Source organism: Balaenoptera acutorostrata, chromosome 13, assembly GCF_949987535.1.
Source record: "Balaenoptera acutorostrata chromosome 13, mBalAcu1.1, whole genome shotgun sequence".
NCBI lineage: Eukaryota > Metazoa > Chordata > Mammalia > Artiodactyla > Balaenopteridae > Balaenoptera > Balaenoptera acutorostrata.
The window spans coordinates 4,695,360-4,709,406 of NC_080076.1; the positions used below are offsets into that span (position 1 = coordinate 4,695,360).

General features: G+C 35.7%; 1 protein-coding gene across 1 annotated transcript in view; it reads right to left on the minus strand.

Moving 5' to 3' along the window:
* C13H18orf63 (chromosome 13 C18orf63 homolog) overlaps nt 1–13,831 on the minus strand; it is a 29,655-nt gene extending 15,824 nt beyond the window's left edge. The window contains exons 1-6 of the mRNA XM_057527237.1: nt 13,698–13,831; nt 11,603–11,681; nt 9,590–9,646; nt 7,687–7,798; nt 6,645–6,686; nt 5,110–5,186 (exon numbers count right to left, since the gene is read on the minus strand). Of these exons, the coding sequence (XP_057383220.1) occupies nt 5,110–5,186; nt 6,645–6,686; nt 7,687–7,798; nt 9,590–9,646; nt 11,603–11,681; nt 13,698–13,831 (501 nt within the window). The remainder of the gene's footprint in view (nt 1–5,109; nt 5,187–6,644; nt 6,687–7,686; nt 7,799–9,589; nt 9,647–11,602; nt 11,682–13,697) is intronic.
* Between the last annotated feature and the right edge of the window lie 216 nt (nt 13,832–14,047).

A 14,047-nucleotide genomic window follows, 5' to 3' on the forward strand; every position in this document is an offset into this window, starting at 1 on the left:
TGAAGGAGAAGAAAAGAGGGCTGAAAATGGAACCCAAGGGTTCCATTTACAGTGTGATAAGCAACATTTACACTGTGATAAGAGAAAGATGAGCCATGAATGAATGGAGGAGATTCTGGGGAAAAAAAAACAAAACAGTTTCAGAGAAATCAAAAAAGGAGCTGATTCAAGAAGAGAGGAAAACTTTGTCAAAGTTCCAAAGGTTTCAAATATGAATTCCCTCAGACATCTCCTTTTTCTCTGAACTCCTAAAGAAACATAGTTCCTATAACAATTATTTTGATACTCTATTGCCAAGAAACTGCTATTCAATTGTTATGTTTTTTACTCAATACTTATTAGGTATGTACTTCTGTAAGGCTCTTTGGGATATAAAAATTTGAGCCAAGGAACCCAAGGCTAGGTAAAGGAAGTATGATGTAGTGTAGTAGAAAGAAGAGAGTGGAAGGACAAAATCTAAATCCTGAATCTAGTTACCTTTATTTTATGACCTACAGCAAGTTACTTAAACTCTGTGTCTCAATTTACTTATAAAGTAATAACAATAGCCATCCTTTTTGAACCTCTACTATGTATACTTAATGTACTTTATCCCATTAACCTCCTAACATTGTATGAGGTAAATATCATTACCTTCAATTTATAAGAGATCCAGGGCAATTTAGTAACATGCCCAAAGAGGCACTGCTAATAAGTGCAGAACTGGGGACTTTAATGTAGTTCTAAGCCTACACTGAATTTTTTCGGTGTGTGAATTTAACCGGTGCTGAGGAAATGTTTCTTTCTCCTGGTAAGTTGTGTGTGCATGCCTTTTCTTCTGACCAAGATAAAAACTTCTGGAAGGAAAAGATGTCTTCCATCAGCACTGTGCACATATACATAATGACAACCAATAAATAGTTGTCTATGGAATAAATACAAATTTGTTTCCAGGTGCCCATTTCCCAAATTTTCCATATAATTAAATGATCAAGGCAAATAGCTTAAGATTACATAATGCTATTCTGGAATATATTCCTCATGTAACTGTGGATTCAATTATAATCTCAAAGCATCAACCAGTAAAACGGCAGTTTACGCATATACATTTCTTTTTAAACACTTAACTGTCAGGAATGCATTATTTTAAAGTTTAAAATAGTCTAAAATTCGATAAATGAGTAAATTATTGTTTCAAATACTTCTTGAATCCACTTAAACTCTAAAGATAAAGGCTAAAATCCCATTTCTCATAATGAATTATGATAAACTGTCTTAAAATTTGCCTAGATAGGATCAAAGATCAGAATTTAGAAAACTACTACAATTTGTAGCCCACAGGAGTTAAATAGGATATAGAAACAAATGTCACTTAGTTCAACATATAAATTAGTCTTCCACTCCACTCAACCTTCCACTCATTCCACAAATATTTACTGGAGTGACAGGTACTATGGTAGGCTCTGATGATAGAAAAATCAATTAAGACACAGGCCCTTCCTTCTAAGACTTCTAAGTTTAATGAGATAGTTACGTGGACAAGAATATGTGATACACACGGCCAGGGGAGCACAGAGAGAGATGAGTCTTGGGAGTTGTGTAAGTCTTCACAGAGGGGTTATATCTGAAATAAGCCTTGAAAGACGAGTGGGAAGATGAGCCAGAGAATGGACACGACAAGCTTGGAGAACAGTATGAACAAACACGTGTAAGTATGAAAGACCATGTTATCTTTGAGAAACAATTAGTAGTTTGGCTACTTGGAGAGCAATGATGGGGGAGATGAGGTTATGCATAAGGTAAATTTGGGTCAACTGGTATATTATACTAAAGAGTTGAGATTTCACCTTATTGATAATAGAAGCCATGGTAGATTTTTAATAAGGAGAATGAAAGTGTAGAAGATGAACTGGAAAGGAGAGAGATGGTAAATATCCTCCTCCTCACCTTTATTCCCCGCTCCGGACCTATAACCAATACTAGATTTTGATAAAATGAAAATTCAATCCAATTATCTTTTAGTATATTGGGAACAAAGGTAAATAAGGCAGGACCCAGACTCTCAGAGAAATTACAACTTAGTAGGAACATAGACATGTATGAAACTAATTTTTATAGCAGTCTGGAGGTGAAAAATGACATATCAAAAGTATAAGTAAAGTGAGATTTAGAGGAACTGATGAGCAATTATAATTTAGGGAATCAATTTAAATAAACTGAACAAGCATCTGTTGAGTGTAAATGTTGAACAGAAGAGAGGAGCGTATCGCCCCCATTTCTGGTGTTTGCTTCCATGTCGAGAACGGTCTACTAACACATATTCATGATGTCACTCTCCTCCTTCATTCACTCTTCCCAGGGCAGATGGGATGGCTTATCTGGTTGGTAAAACTGGGACAACTCCTACCTCGTCCTCTTGGGAGCTGGCCTGCTGGCAAAGAGTGGTGTTCTGTATTCTCTCAGTCATACTGGGAATGGTGCCTGATCTCCCAAGTGAATCTGTGGGTTTCTGTTACTGCCATAAGTTGGTGGGTCAATCTACCTAATTCTAGGGTTCAGACAGGTCACATTCTCCAGTAGCTGTTTTTCTTTTTCAGTAATAAACAGTGTGACCGTATATCTGTTAAAATAATTAAAATGGAGACCAAACTTGAAAATTCCTTAGGCAGACAATACCAGTTAAGCTACAAAGGCAAAGCCTAATTTAGCTTATTCTGCAACACAAGCAAAATTTAACTTAGATTATTTCTTGTAAATGTCTCCAAAAATCATAAATGAACCACACTGTTTTCCAAAGTGGTATGCTACAATAACTTTTAACCAATCCCCTGTCATTTGGAAACCCCACTGCTATAACCAGTCATTATAAAGATTAAACAGCTTCCACATTTTTGCTATATAAGCTGTCCTATAACAACACACCTCTGAGCTTCATTCCACTGTTGGTTTGAAGACTCTCAGTTCACAAACTATAGTTTTATGCACAATAAACTCTTAATAAATACAATTTTGATTGATCTGATTTTAATTTTTAACATATCCCAGTTCATACACATTGGGCCAGTATCCCATTAGGTTAGCTAGTGTCCCTTTCACTCTCAAAAGTGTTCATTTTGGATGATAAATTATATTCTCATCCTAGTAATAAAGGTGGTGTTCTGATCTCTATATGTCATACTCTTCTTTGTCATTCTCTAATTGGTTCAAATCTCAGATATATAAAACAGAAGTATCATCTGTAGAAAATTCAAAGGGCAGTAAGACACAATATTGGTCCCTAAGAAGCTTATTATAAGGCAAGTTGGAGATACAGAAATGAGTATAACTCTAAAAATACAAAGAGGGGGACCTCCCTGGTGGTCCAGTGGCTAAGACTCCGTGCTCCCAATGCAGGGGGCCCGGGTTCGATCCCTGGTCAGGGAACAAGATCCTACATGCCGCAACTAAGAGTTTGCATGCCGCAACTAAACATTCTGCATGCCCCAACAAAGATCCCCCGTGCCGCAACTAAGACCTGGCACAGCCAAATAAATAAATAAATATTAAAGTAAATAGATAAATAAAAATACAAATAAGTATGTGAGCATGGTGAAGAGTAGTGTGAAGGTTTAAAAGAGGGTGAGAGATCACAGTGGGTTTGGAGCCTTGGGAACGTTCCTCATCAGTACCAGATATTCACGTTATGCTGCCCATTCTGTAACAGAGAAGAACAAACCTGAAATATACACGATGGCCCATTCTCAAGGCTCTGCCTCCCAGGTTTGACCTTTAAAGGTATAACACTTTTCGTTCATATAGAGATAAAAAGTTGTGGAACAGAGAATAACATTTGTCCTGTTGGAGGTTTACAGGAACATCGTGACCTGACCTACATGGACAGCTGCAAGAACAAAGGATTCAGGCACCGAGAAGTTTGCAACAACTAGCCACAGCCCTCTCTTTTTAGTATAAAAGAAGCCTGAACTCTAACTCGGGTAAGATGGGTCTCTGGGACACTAGCCCACCACAGTCTCGGTCTGCTGGCAAGTGACTACTCCTTGCCCCAACGCCTCATCTTTCAATTTACTGGACTGTCGTGCAGCGGGCAGTATGAGCTTTGACTCAGTAACAATTCCAATTATTTATATTCAGGTCAGCTTTCCTACTGGCTTACATAACTCTTGAGGGCCAGAAAGTAGATCCTATTCATTTTTGACTTGTCTATTGCCTCAACATAACAGGTAATCAAAAAATTATAGAGAAATGAATAAAGTAGCATTTGAGCTGGCCCTTAAAGAATAAGCATAATGTACAGCCAATCAGAGGGGCACTCTAAGCAAAGGAAGAGTCATCTGTGCTATGAGTGGGGTTTCTCAATCTGGACACTACTGACAGCTTGGGCTGGAAAACTCTTTGTGGGGATGGGAGTGGGGTTGCTGTCCTGTGTACTGTAGAATATTTAGCAGCATCCTGGCCTCTATCCACTAAATGCCAGTAGCAACACACCCCTCCCACTTTGTGATAACCAAGTTTTCTCCAGACATTACAAATGTCTCACGGGGAACAAAATCACTAATTTTGCCCTCCACCCTTCTCTGTTGAGAACCACTGTCATAGAAGAAGGAAAATAACATTTACTGAGTTACCATTAATGTGTAAGATTCTATGCTGGGTGCTACGAGAATTAGCAAAATAAAAGACATATCCTTCCACTAAGAAGGAAAAAACTGTTATGTGTAAAAAATAGATGGAAAAAAAAAAGCTATAAAAAGCCAGTGGGGGGTTATTACATTTAGTATGAGCTGAAATAGCATTTTTAATATTTGGAGATGAAAGAAGAGGCACGAAGTGGGTGCCGAGGCAGGGCAGGGTTGTGGAGTCTTGAATGCCACCTAAAAAGATTTTTGAGCAAGGGAGTAATATAATTCGATCTGTGTTAAACTGACAAGAGTCGTGTTTTCTTTGGTAAACAGATTTAGGACAATATCAATATAGCAATCATTTAATAATATGGATTTTGATAATAAAAACTTTCTTATCACTCTTCTTGTTAAAAATTAAAACCGCCTAGCATATCAGTAATAATAATGAATATATTAATTACATAGTAAGTATAGTAAGGTTAATTATAGAAATCAAAATATGTGGTACCTGAGGTGGTGGCAGTCTGATTGTGTAAGCTTCTATGCTTAGACAAACTTGAGTTTCTGTTACATTGATGTCTAATACTGAAAATAAAATTATTAACTGTGAACTTTCTGGAATTATTACTCCATCCTATCAAATTAAGTATTTTAGTAACAAAAGAAATTAATTTAACTCAATTTATTCAAGTTGGAAACTCAGTTAAGAACGGATTTTTTTCACACATGGTAAAATTCAAATAATCACCATATAATATTTGATGGTCTATAGATGAGACATCTAAAAGAAGACAAAAGCATATGTGGGTATGTATGTGTAAGGTAGGGTTACAATAAGAAAAATGAGACATCCCACAATTGAGAGGAAAACTCAACAAATACTTTTTAGAAGTCTGACATCTATTATATGTGAAAGATGAAGGCTCTTCTTAAATTAGAAGAGGTACCAGGCCATGATTTTGACTTCACTAGTCTTACTAACAAATGTCCTCAAATATACTGGCAGATATATTCCAGATCTTTCAGAGCCCCAAGGCTTCTATCTTGCTTTCTTGTGATTAAAATTACTTATACAAGTCAGATCGTGGTACCTGGAATAAAGCACGAGGGGGCTTCTGGTGTACTGGTAGTGTTACACATCTACAATTTGTCAGTTTTGCCATAGAATATTACATTCAGTAAAACTAGAAGAAAAAATTCTAACACGAGTGAGGAATTTTGCTCTCCTAAGCTGTTATCTTTAACCTCCGACAGCTGTAGTCTCCTGACAGTGTTTGGGGATGGAACTAAATTTAGGTAATGAACCCATTCATCCAGAGCTAAAGCACAGTGACTGCCACTGTCCAACATAAACATAAAACCAGAGCAAGGAGGGCAAACAGGCTTCAGCTTGAAAGTCAACTCAGAGCAAATACTGTGTGGACTGTAGGTGCTAGTCCGAGATTTAAGGCTACGGCCAAATGGTGGTAAAAGCTACCATGATTGACAATAATGTCTACTTGGCTCAGGATTTCCCCCTATCTGCTATCTCTGGACTACTATTTAGGAACATGTCTACCTGCAATACAACCATGCACATCAATGAAAGAATTAGATTAAACCATATTGTAAACTGTGTATTTTAGATCATCTGTGTCTCTTTAGACAATATTTTTTTTTAAGAAGAAGAAGAATCATGTACTCAAAAGAAATAAAGTTCTTACTTACAACAGTACTAAAGAATTCTTATGATATAGCTCTGGAAACTATACTTTATAAGTGCCTGCAGAATTAAACCCCTTTTGGGTCACAGTTTTCTTTAAGTAGAGAAATTAAAAATATAGCTTTTATTCCAATTAAGAGAATTTTTTTTCTTATGTAAGTAGAATGTATATTTTGAACCAGAGGTGATTTCCTGAGTAAAACTGCGATTATAACAATATATGATTAAATTCTGATATAACCTAATCATCAAGATTTTAACAACCTAACCATCTGTACCATTCTTTAAACAACTGTTATTATATTAATGTTTTAACTATTAACTTACGTATTTTTACTTACCAACAGCACTTTGCTTTCCCGTCTGAGAAAGAAATTCTCTTCCTTAAAAAATTCATAGGATATGCCATATTATTAAAACTTATAAATCATGCTTAATATAACCTTTTTATGTAAAATTATCAAAGCTATGGAAAATGCTTTAAAATACAGTTTTAGGGACTTCCCTGGTGGTGCAGTGGTTAAGAATCCGCCTGCCAATGCAGGGGACACGGGTTCGAGCCCTGGTCCGGGAAGATCCCACATGCCGCGGAGCAACTAAGTCCATGTGCCACAACTGCTGAGACTGCACTCTAGAGCCCGTGAGCCACAACTGCTGAGACTGCGCTCTAGGGCCCGTGAGCCACAACTACTGAGCCTGCGTGCCACAACTACTGAAACCCGTGTGCCTAGAGCCCGTGCTCCGCAACAAGAGAAGCCACCTCAGTGAGAAGCCGGCGCACTACAATGAAGAGTAGCCCCCGCTCACCGCAACTAGAGAAAGCCCGCGGAGCAATGAAGACCCAACACAGCCAAAATAAATAAATGAATAAATAAATAAAATTTTAAAAATAAATAAAATGAGGTTTTATATGAATATCTAATGACAATTCAGAGAAAAAATATAATCACTCAAAAAGTATCTCTTCAATTAAAAGGACAGAAATACCCAGTTCTTCCCTCAAATATTTATTCCTGGTATAAAATATTTAGAAAACAGTTAGATCTCAACACAAAATTCGAACAGACTTTTGGGTCCAACAATACTGGTAATTTGTGTTCATTTTATTATAATGCTCCATAACTTATATTTATTCTTCTTTAAATGTCAAGTATTCTATAATAAAAACATTTTTTTCAAAGAAACACTAGGAGCCCTCTGGATATAATCCCAAAGTAAGGACATGACACTTATGTTGATGTGGGCTTGCTTGAGAATGCTTGGTTGGGGCTATGCTTTAAGAACCATTCCCTAAAAATAACATATCTTAAAATTAAAAACACATGTACATAATAGCAGTAAGCTAGTTCAGAAAGCCCCAATGACTGAAAGAGATAAAGTCACCTTGCACCAAGAGATGGCCAGCTTTATTCCAGGCTGGAGCAAGTCTAGCTGTGAGTGAATATGAAAGGCAGTTTTGAAGAATTACAGGAATTACTCGTTGTGGAGCCTCCACCTAAAATATTAAAGCACAAAATATGGGCAAGTTCACAGCAATTGTTATGTCCCTATAAACTCAGAGAAAAATGTCTGTGTGTTTAGATCACCGCCTAACAAACTGGGCTATCCTGGATATAAGTTATAGTCATCACTACAGCTAATCCTACCTGGTTCTAAAGTTAAAGAAGTGTTAAAATATATTCACTTTGAAACTATGACTATAATGGGCAAATTCTACCTGCTTATCCTGGCTCAATAAGCCTAAATTTTTGGAGCTCCGGTGCTAGGACCTTAAACTTTACTTTGTATTTTGCTGTACACAAAGGAAACAAGTCCAGAACTATATTGTAATATTTCTCATTATGTTTCACTCTAGTTCAATATCAGAAAACAATTAAATATTTACATGGGCACACATGCAACCAGCAGAGTATCTCTACTTGTACAGAATTTTTAATGATCAGATGGGAAACTCATGAGTACCCCCAGCATATTGATTAAAGAGGGTTTCCAGGCTGCAGTGCAGGGAGGAGGAATCCTGGAAGAGGCAGTGGGCTCTGTGGATTGAGCAGACAGAACTGAGAGTCCAGGGAGGCCAAAGGAGCTAGAGTTTGGGGGTTAAGTACTGAGAGAAGAGAGCTGCATAGAGAGAAAACTCTGAGATCAGCGGAGTCCCTCCTTGAGTATTCAGTTGCATATGGAATAGCACACGCATATGAGGAAACTTCTCAGGGCTGTTTGCTATACAAACGTCCTTACAAATGTAGCCCAGAAGAAAACACTGCCATTGCCTTTGCTAGCATGTAGAAAAGTGAGCGAGCCAAAGATAACTGTCACCCAATAAGTAAAAAGGAGGGAATTATTTCCTACTTTAAGATTCCTGAAGGCAGGAAGTTTATCTGGTTCACAGCTTTATCTCCAGAAACAAGTAAAGTGCTCAGTATATTATAGATGTGCAATAAATATTTGCTGTGATTATTATCATGTAGAAAATATCTATATAAAGAAAAATTGAGCATAATCACGAAGGCTCCACAAGGGTGGGAAAGAATACTGCCTTCCCACAGACTGTAAATGATGGCTAAAACCAGCTTTCAGGTTATTCAAACATTTCGCAGGGAACTGCAAAGAATCTCCGGGTATTGTTGAGATCTTATCATCCTCCTAGAACTTAAAGAAAGCATCTCATCTTGGAGATGACTAAAAACCTCATTAACCCGAACTTCACTAGGTCTAGGAACAGAGGCCAGCAGTGATGCCTGGATGGACTGCTAGAATAACCAAGGATACAGTGCCTCAGAGATCAATGCAGAGACATGAAGGGAGCTCCAGCAAAGTCTCCACGGCCTGAGTAACTGAGACATGACAGGTGCTCAACTCCACGTATTCGTTTTTTTTTTTCTTGCTAAGATCCAGATACTCACCACCAAGGGAAATACAATCTATACTGTTTTGTTCCCCTACTTATTAGCTATATGATTGTGGACTATATTTTCACCTCTCTGGGTTTCATTTTCTTCATCTGTAAAAATGGGGATATTCACTTCTTGGAAGATACAGATGATAAGTGAAATTATGCCACATAAAATGCCTGCAAGAAAGTACCCAACAAAATTAAGACTCTTCCCCTCTTTCTCTACTAAATGGGCATAAAATAATTGTTCTGGGAAAAAAAATGTTGGGTTCTCTCACATGCATAGCAATAACTTATGAGAAAGATACTCTAATTTTTGTTTACTGACAAAAGAAGTTGAATACAAAATCAATATAAACAACATCTGGAATTATTATCCTTTTTAAAACTTACCTTAGCTCCGTATTTTTCAATATAGGCATTAAGTTTTCCAGCTTTATAAAATGGTATCTATTAAAAAAATCCACATTGATAAGAAGGACTTAACATAAATATATTATTAAATAATGCACTACATAAAGAATTTAAACATTATAGAGCAGAGCAAAGCAGAGGGCCATCATCCTAACAGTTTCTATGCCCAGGAGAAAGAAGTAGGTAATAATCATTCTCTTCCTGAAATAGAATCTGTGGGTACATTCCAAAGTGAGGAAAGCCTTTCTGGGAGTGACCTGAATCCAGAAACCATATAAATGAAAAGGCCAATAAATTTCGTATACTAAATATTTAATACCTTTCTTAATAAACAATAATTTCTTAGACGTGAATAAGGAAAATGGACACAAGTAGAAGATCAAGAGAAAGTTCAAAAGGCCAAGGTGTTCCAACTAACCAATGAAACAGAAATTAAAAGAAGATATTATTGATATTTTTAACCTAACAAATTGGCAGATATGCAAAGACTGCTAATATTCAGTGTTTGTGAGGATGTGGAAATATAGGTTCCCTCATACACTATTTATTAAATGTAATCTAGTCCAAGTTTTTCAGAGCACAATTTAGCAGCATGTAGATTATAGTTTAAAATGTACTGCAATCCAACATCTAAGACTTTAACCCACAGAAACTACCAGATAAATAAAAATGATATAATTTCCACTTTCTGAAGCATTGTTTATAATGGCACAAGACTAGAAACTCAGATGAGCATTAGAAGGTAATAATTAAATTATCATATACCCATACAATGAAATATTTCACATCCTTAAAAATGAGTAAAATATATGTACTGACACAGAACAATACCCAGGCTGTTAAAGGGGAAATAAAAGGTAAGTTTCAAAATAGTATGTATAATAATCCCATTTTCTATTTTAAATATTTTTGTAAAAATTTTTACAGCATGTTATATCTTTGTAAGAAAGTAAAACATATTTTTAGATGGCAATTTTCCTCTTACTATTCTTGCTAACATTAGGATACTAGAATTTACTAGAACTCTTAAAACAATGTCCTCCTTGTTTCATAAATTTTTCAGGTAGAAAAGAACACAAATAAGAGACTTTACTGTCTACTTGCTCACCAACAGCTTGTCTTTCTTAAAAGCTATATTAAAGATGAAAAGATAAAAGATGGACATACAACCATAAAACCTAGAAGAGAAATAAAAGACCTGAAGAAGATTTTGAATGGTCTATCAGCATTGTTATTAAATACTGATTTCACTGGATTCTGGGGAATTAAAATCTCAGAAAAAGAGGATTTTTCAGAAAGATTTTTGACAAAAATCTCAGGATAATATAATTTTTATAAAGATTCTTGGTACTTCATTTATCATTCCCAGTTATATACAGCACTGGAAAATATATTTCTTGTTCTAATTTTACTAAGAAAAAATTTTAATGAAATTTCCAAATTAAAAAAAACTATTGAGCAGGTGGTGGTATGATGAATTGGGAGATTGGGATTGACATATATACACTAATATGTATAAAATGGATAACTAATAAGAACCTGCTGTATAAAAAAATAAATAAAATAAAATTCAAATATTCAAAAGAAAAAAAAAACCTATTGACCTAAGTTCTTTAAAAACAATTGGAGATTTGCTGGAACAAGAAACTTCTTTTATATTAAATGTAATTCTAAAGAATAAAATATAAGAAAAGGATTAAGTCTGTGCTATCTTAAAAATTATGCTGTAACGTATTTTATTCATTGATAATCTTTATCTTAGCATTAATGACAGGGAAAACTAAATATTAATTTAGAGCCACAAAAATGGATCTTAAACATCAGGTATATCAAAGTTAAAGTCTGTTAATGGTTTGATCAACCTACAACACAACGTAATTTGTCTTCATAAACCATGTTCAATTTGAGCTATAATTAATACCTGAATTAATGTTTTTCAACATTGCTCCCAATAATTAGTAATAATACATTATAAAATGTTAAAATACTAACCGCCATCACCACCCAAATTTGGGTAAATATTTCAGGTACAGGTGATGTCAGGATATCTTGGTGCAAAAACAGCAATTGCCTGTGGAGATGAAATGTATTAATTTTAAAGTGGACTGCCCACTCTCTGTTTTTACTTTACCAGAACATTTAAAAATTGCTTAGTTCCAATCAAAAGCTTAAGTTTCTTCTAGCCAAGGACTGTATTATAGATTTCTGTATCTCTCCCCACGCTTAGCATGTTACCTTGAACATTGTAAGCAATCAGGCAAGATTTGAATTAAGAGAATTATAAAGTTTTAGATATATTAATATGAAAACTTGTCCATGCATCTGTTTCCTAACTCCTTTCATCTGTGAACCAAAATTTCTCTTTAATTTTATTTATTTATTTTGGCTGCGCCAGGTCTTAGTTGCAGCACGTGGGACCTTTGTTGCGGCATGTGGACTCTTAGTTGCAGCATGCAAACTCTTAGTTGTGGCATGCATGCAGGATCTAGTTCCCCCACCCGGGATCGAACCCAGGCCCCCTGCATTGGGAGCGCAGAGTCTTACCCACTGGACCACCAGGGAAGTCCCCAAAATTTCTATTTTAAAATTTCAATTCTATCTTAAGTATAGACTTGAAAAAGTCTAACCACTGTGAAGAATCCAGCTCTTTTAATTCCTGTTTCTCCCATTTTCCTTTTTTTTTAATTTTTAAAGTAGTGGTCAGAAGCACTGGAGGAAAGAGTCTAAGGATTCACCCACCAGCGAAGTTATCAACTACTTTAGTGTGAGAACTATTGACTAGATTCTTTTTCTTCAAAAAGGAATTTTTTTCCAAGTCAGAATGAAGTGGGTAGCGGTTTTATTTCAGTATTCAAAAGCCAAATGAACTTACAACAACAATCATTACAATTCAAGTTACCATCAATAATTTTGTTGGAAAAAATGGGAAAAACATAAAAGGGAATAGAGGTGGAAATGTAAAAATTCTCAAAATTATTAATCATCAAGGAAACAAATTTTAAAAACCAGGAGTGTGTGTGTGTGGGATTACATCAAAAAGTGAGATGGGTCAATCTGTTTCTGGTGGCCTCATCTTTGTTGGAACTGTGGTGCAGCAGGTACGTGCTTTTGCAAGGCCTGCCTTTGTCTGACACAACCACGGCTCTGCTCTCTCGGTTCCAGCCTCTTTGTCAGTGATTGGAGTGATGAGTCAAAACACCCCTCTCTATGGGCATGACCCATATGAGGGTGAACAGCAAAAAATCTCTCTTAAGGTTTTCTACTTATTTGTTTCCCAAAGGGGTCACAAGTGAATGCTCAACGGGTATCAAATTGTACCTTAGCAGGAAGGGTACAGACTCCTGGCTGCACTTGAGTGGGAAAATATACAGTGGGCACAAGAAAAGTGTTATAAATAAGAGCAAAATGGAGGACACCCCAAGAGTGTCTTATTTCCGGCCCCTAGCAATCTTATACGTGTTTGTTCCTCTCCAAGAAATTCAGTTACAGATATAATATTGTTACGTATTCTAAGAGTTCTTTTTTGAATGTCTCAAACAATTTAAGGGACTAATACATGGTGGGTCCTCAGTAATCACAGTGTTATACTTTAGGCTTCAACTAAGCTGTTTTTCAAAGACTATCTTGGGTCAGATATTTCAAGATAGTTCTTGGAGAAATACTCTTCAGAAATACTCTTATATCAACCTGAAAATTTAAAAATTATATTATTCTAAAATGTTTACAGTATCTCCTAAAGTGCTTCATAAACAGCAGGTACTTCATATATATTTATTAATTACTATCTCTATGTTTTGGGAGCCTGATTTAATTCATCAATGTCTATAAAATATTTAAATTAAAATATCACACAAGAAGCCGCAAATATAAAAACTCAACAGTGAGATAGTCTATCTCAAGTATTTCAAGTCCTCCCCTAAATGTAATTCAATATACCTGATTAGAACAAAACTGAATTCCTTTATTTCAAAATTATATAAACAGATTAAGTAAATGAGTATTTTGCTTTAAAGGAGATACTACTAAAACAGCTCTTAAAGGTCTCAAAAAGTTTATGAAGTCTTAGTTATACGATGTGTTTTTTTACCTGCATATCTTCACCTGGGTGCTCCTCATCTCAGTATCTGCCACTCCATTACTCAATATTATCCTGACAGCACAGAGTCTGTGTAAATCTGGAAGTGTGATGAAGAACAGTGACTGCTGCCTAGAGTCATTCATACTTTCTTGTTGACTGAATGTCTCAGTAATCAGGCCTTTAAAAATAAACAACAATAAAAGGGTAGCAAACTATTTTACCAATAGGGTTTCAATACCAATCCATTACAGAATATTTGATATTGTGTTAGTATAAGATGATAAAAACAAGTTAGCAAACATCAGCAGTTAAATATCATTCACATTTTACCTTTGAGGTTTTCTAATGATAATCTAGAA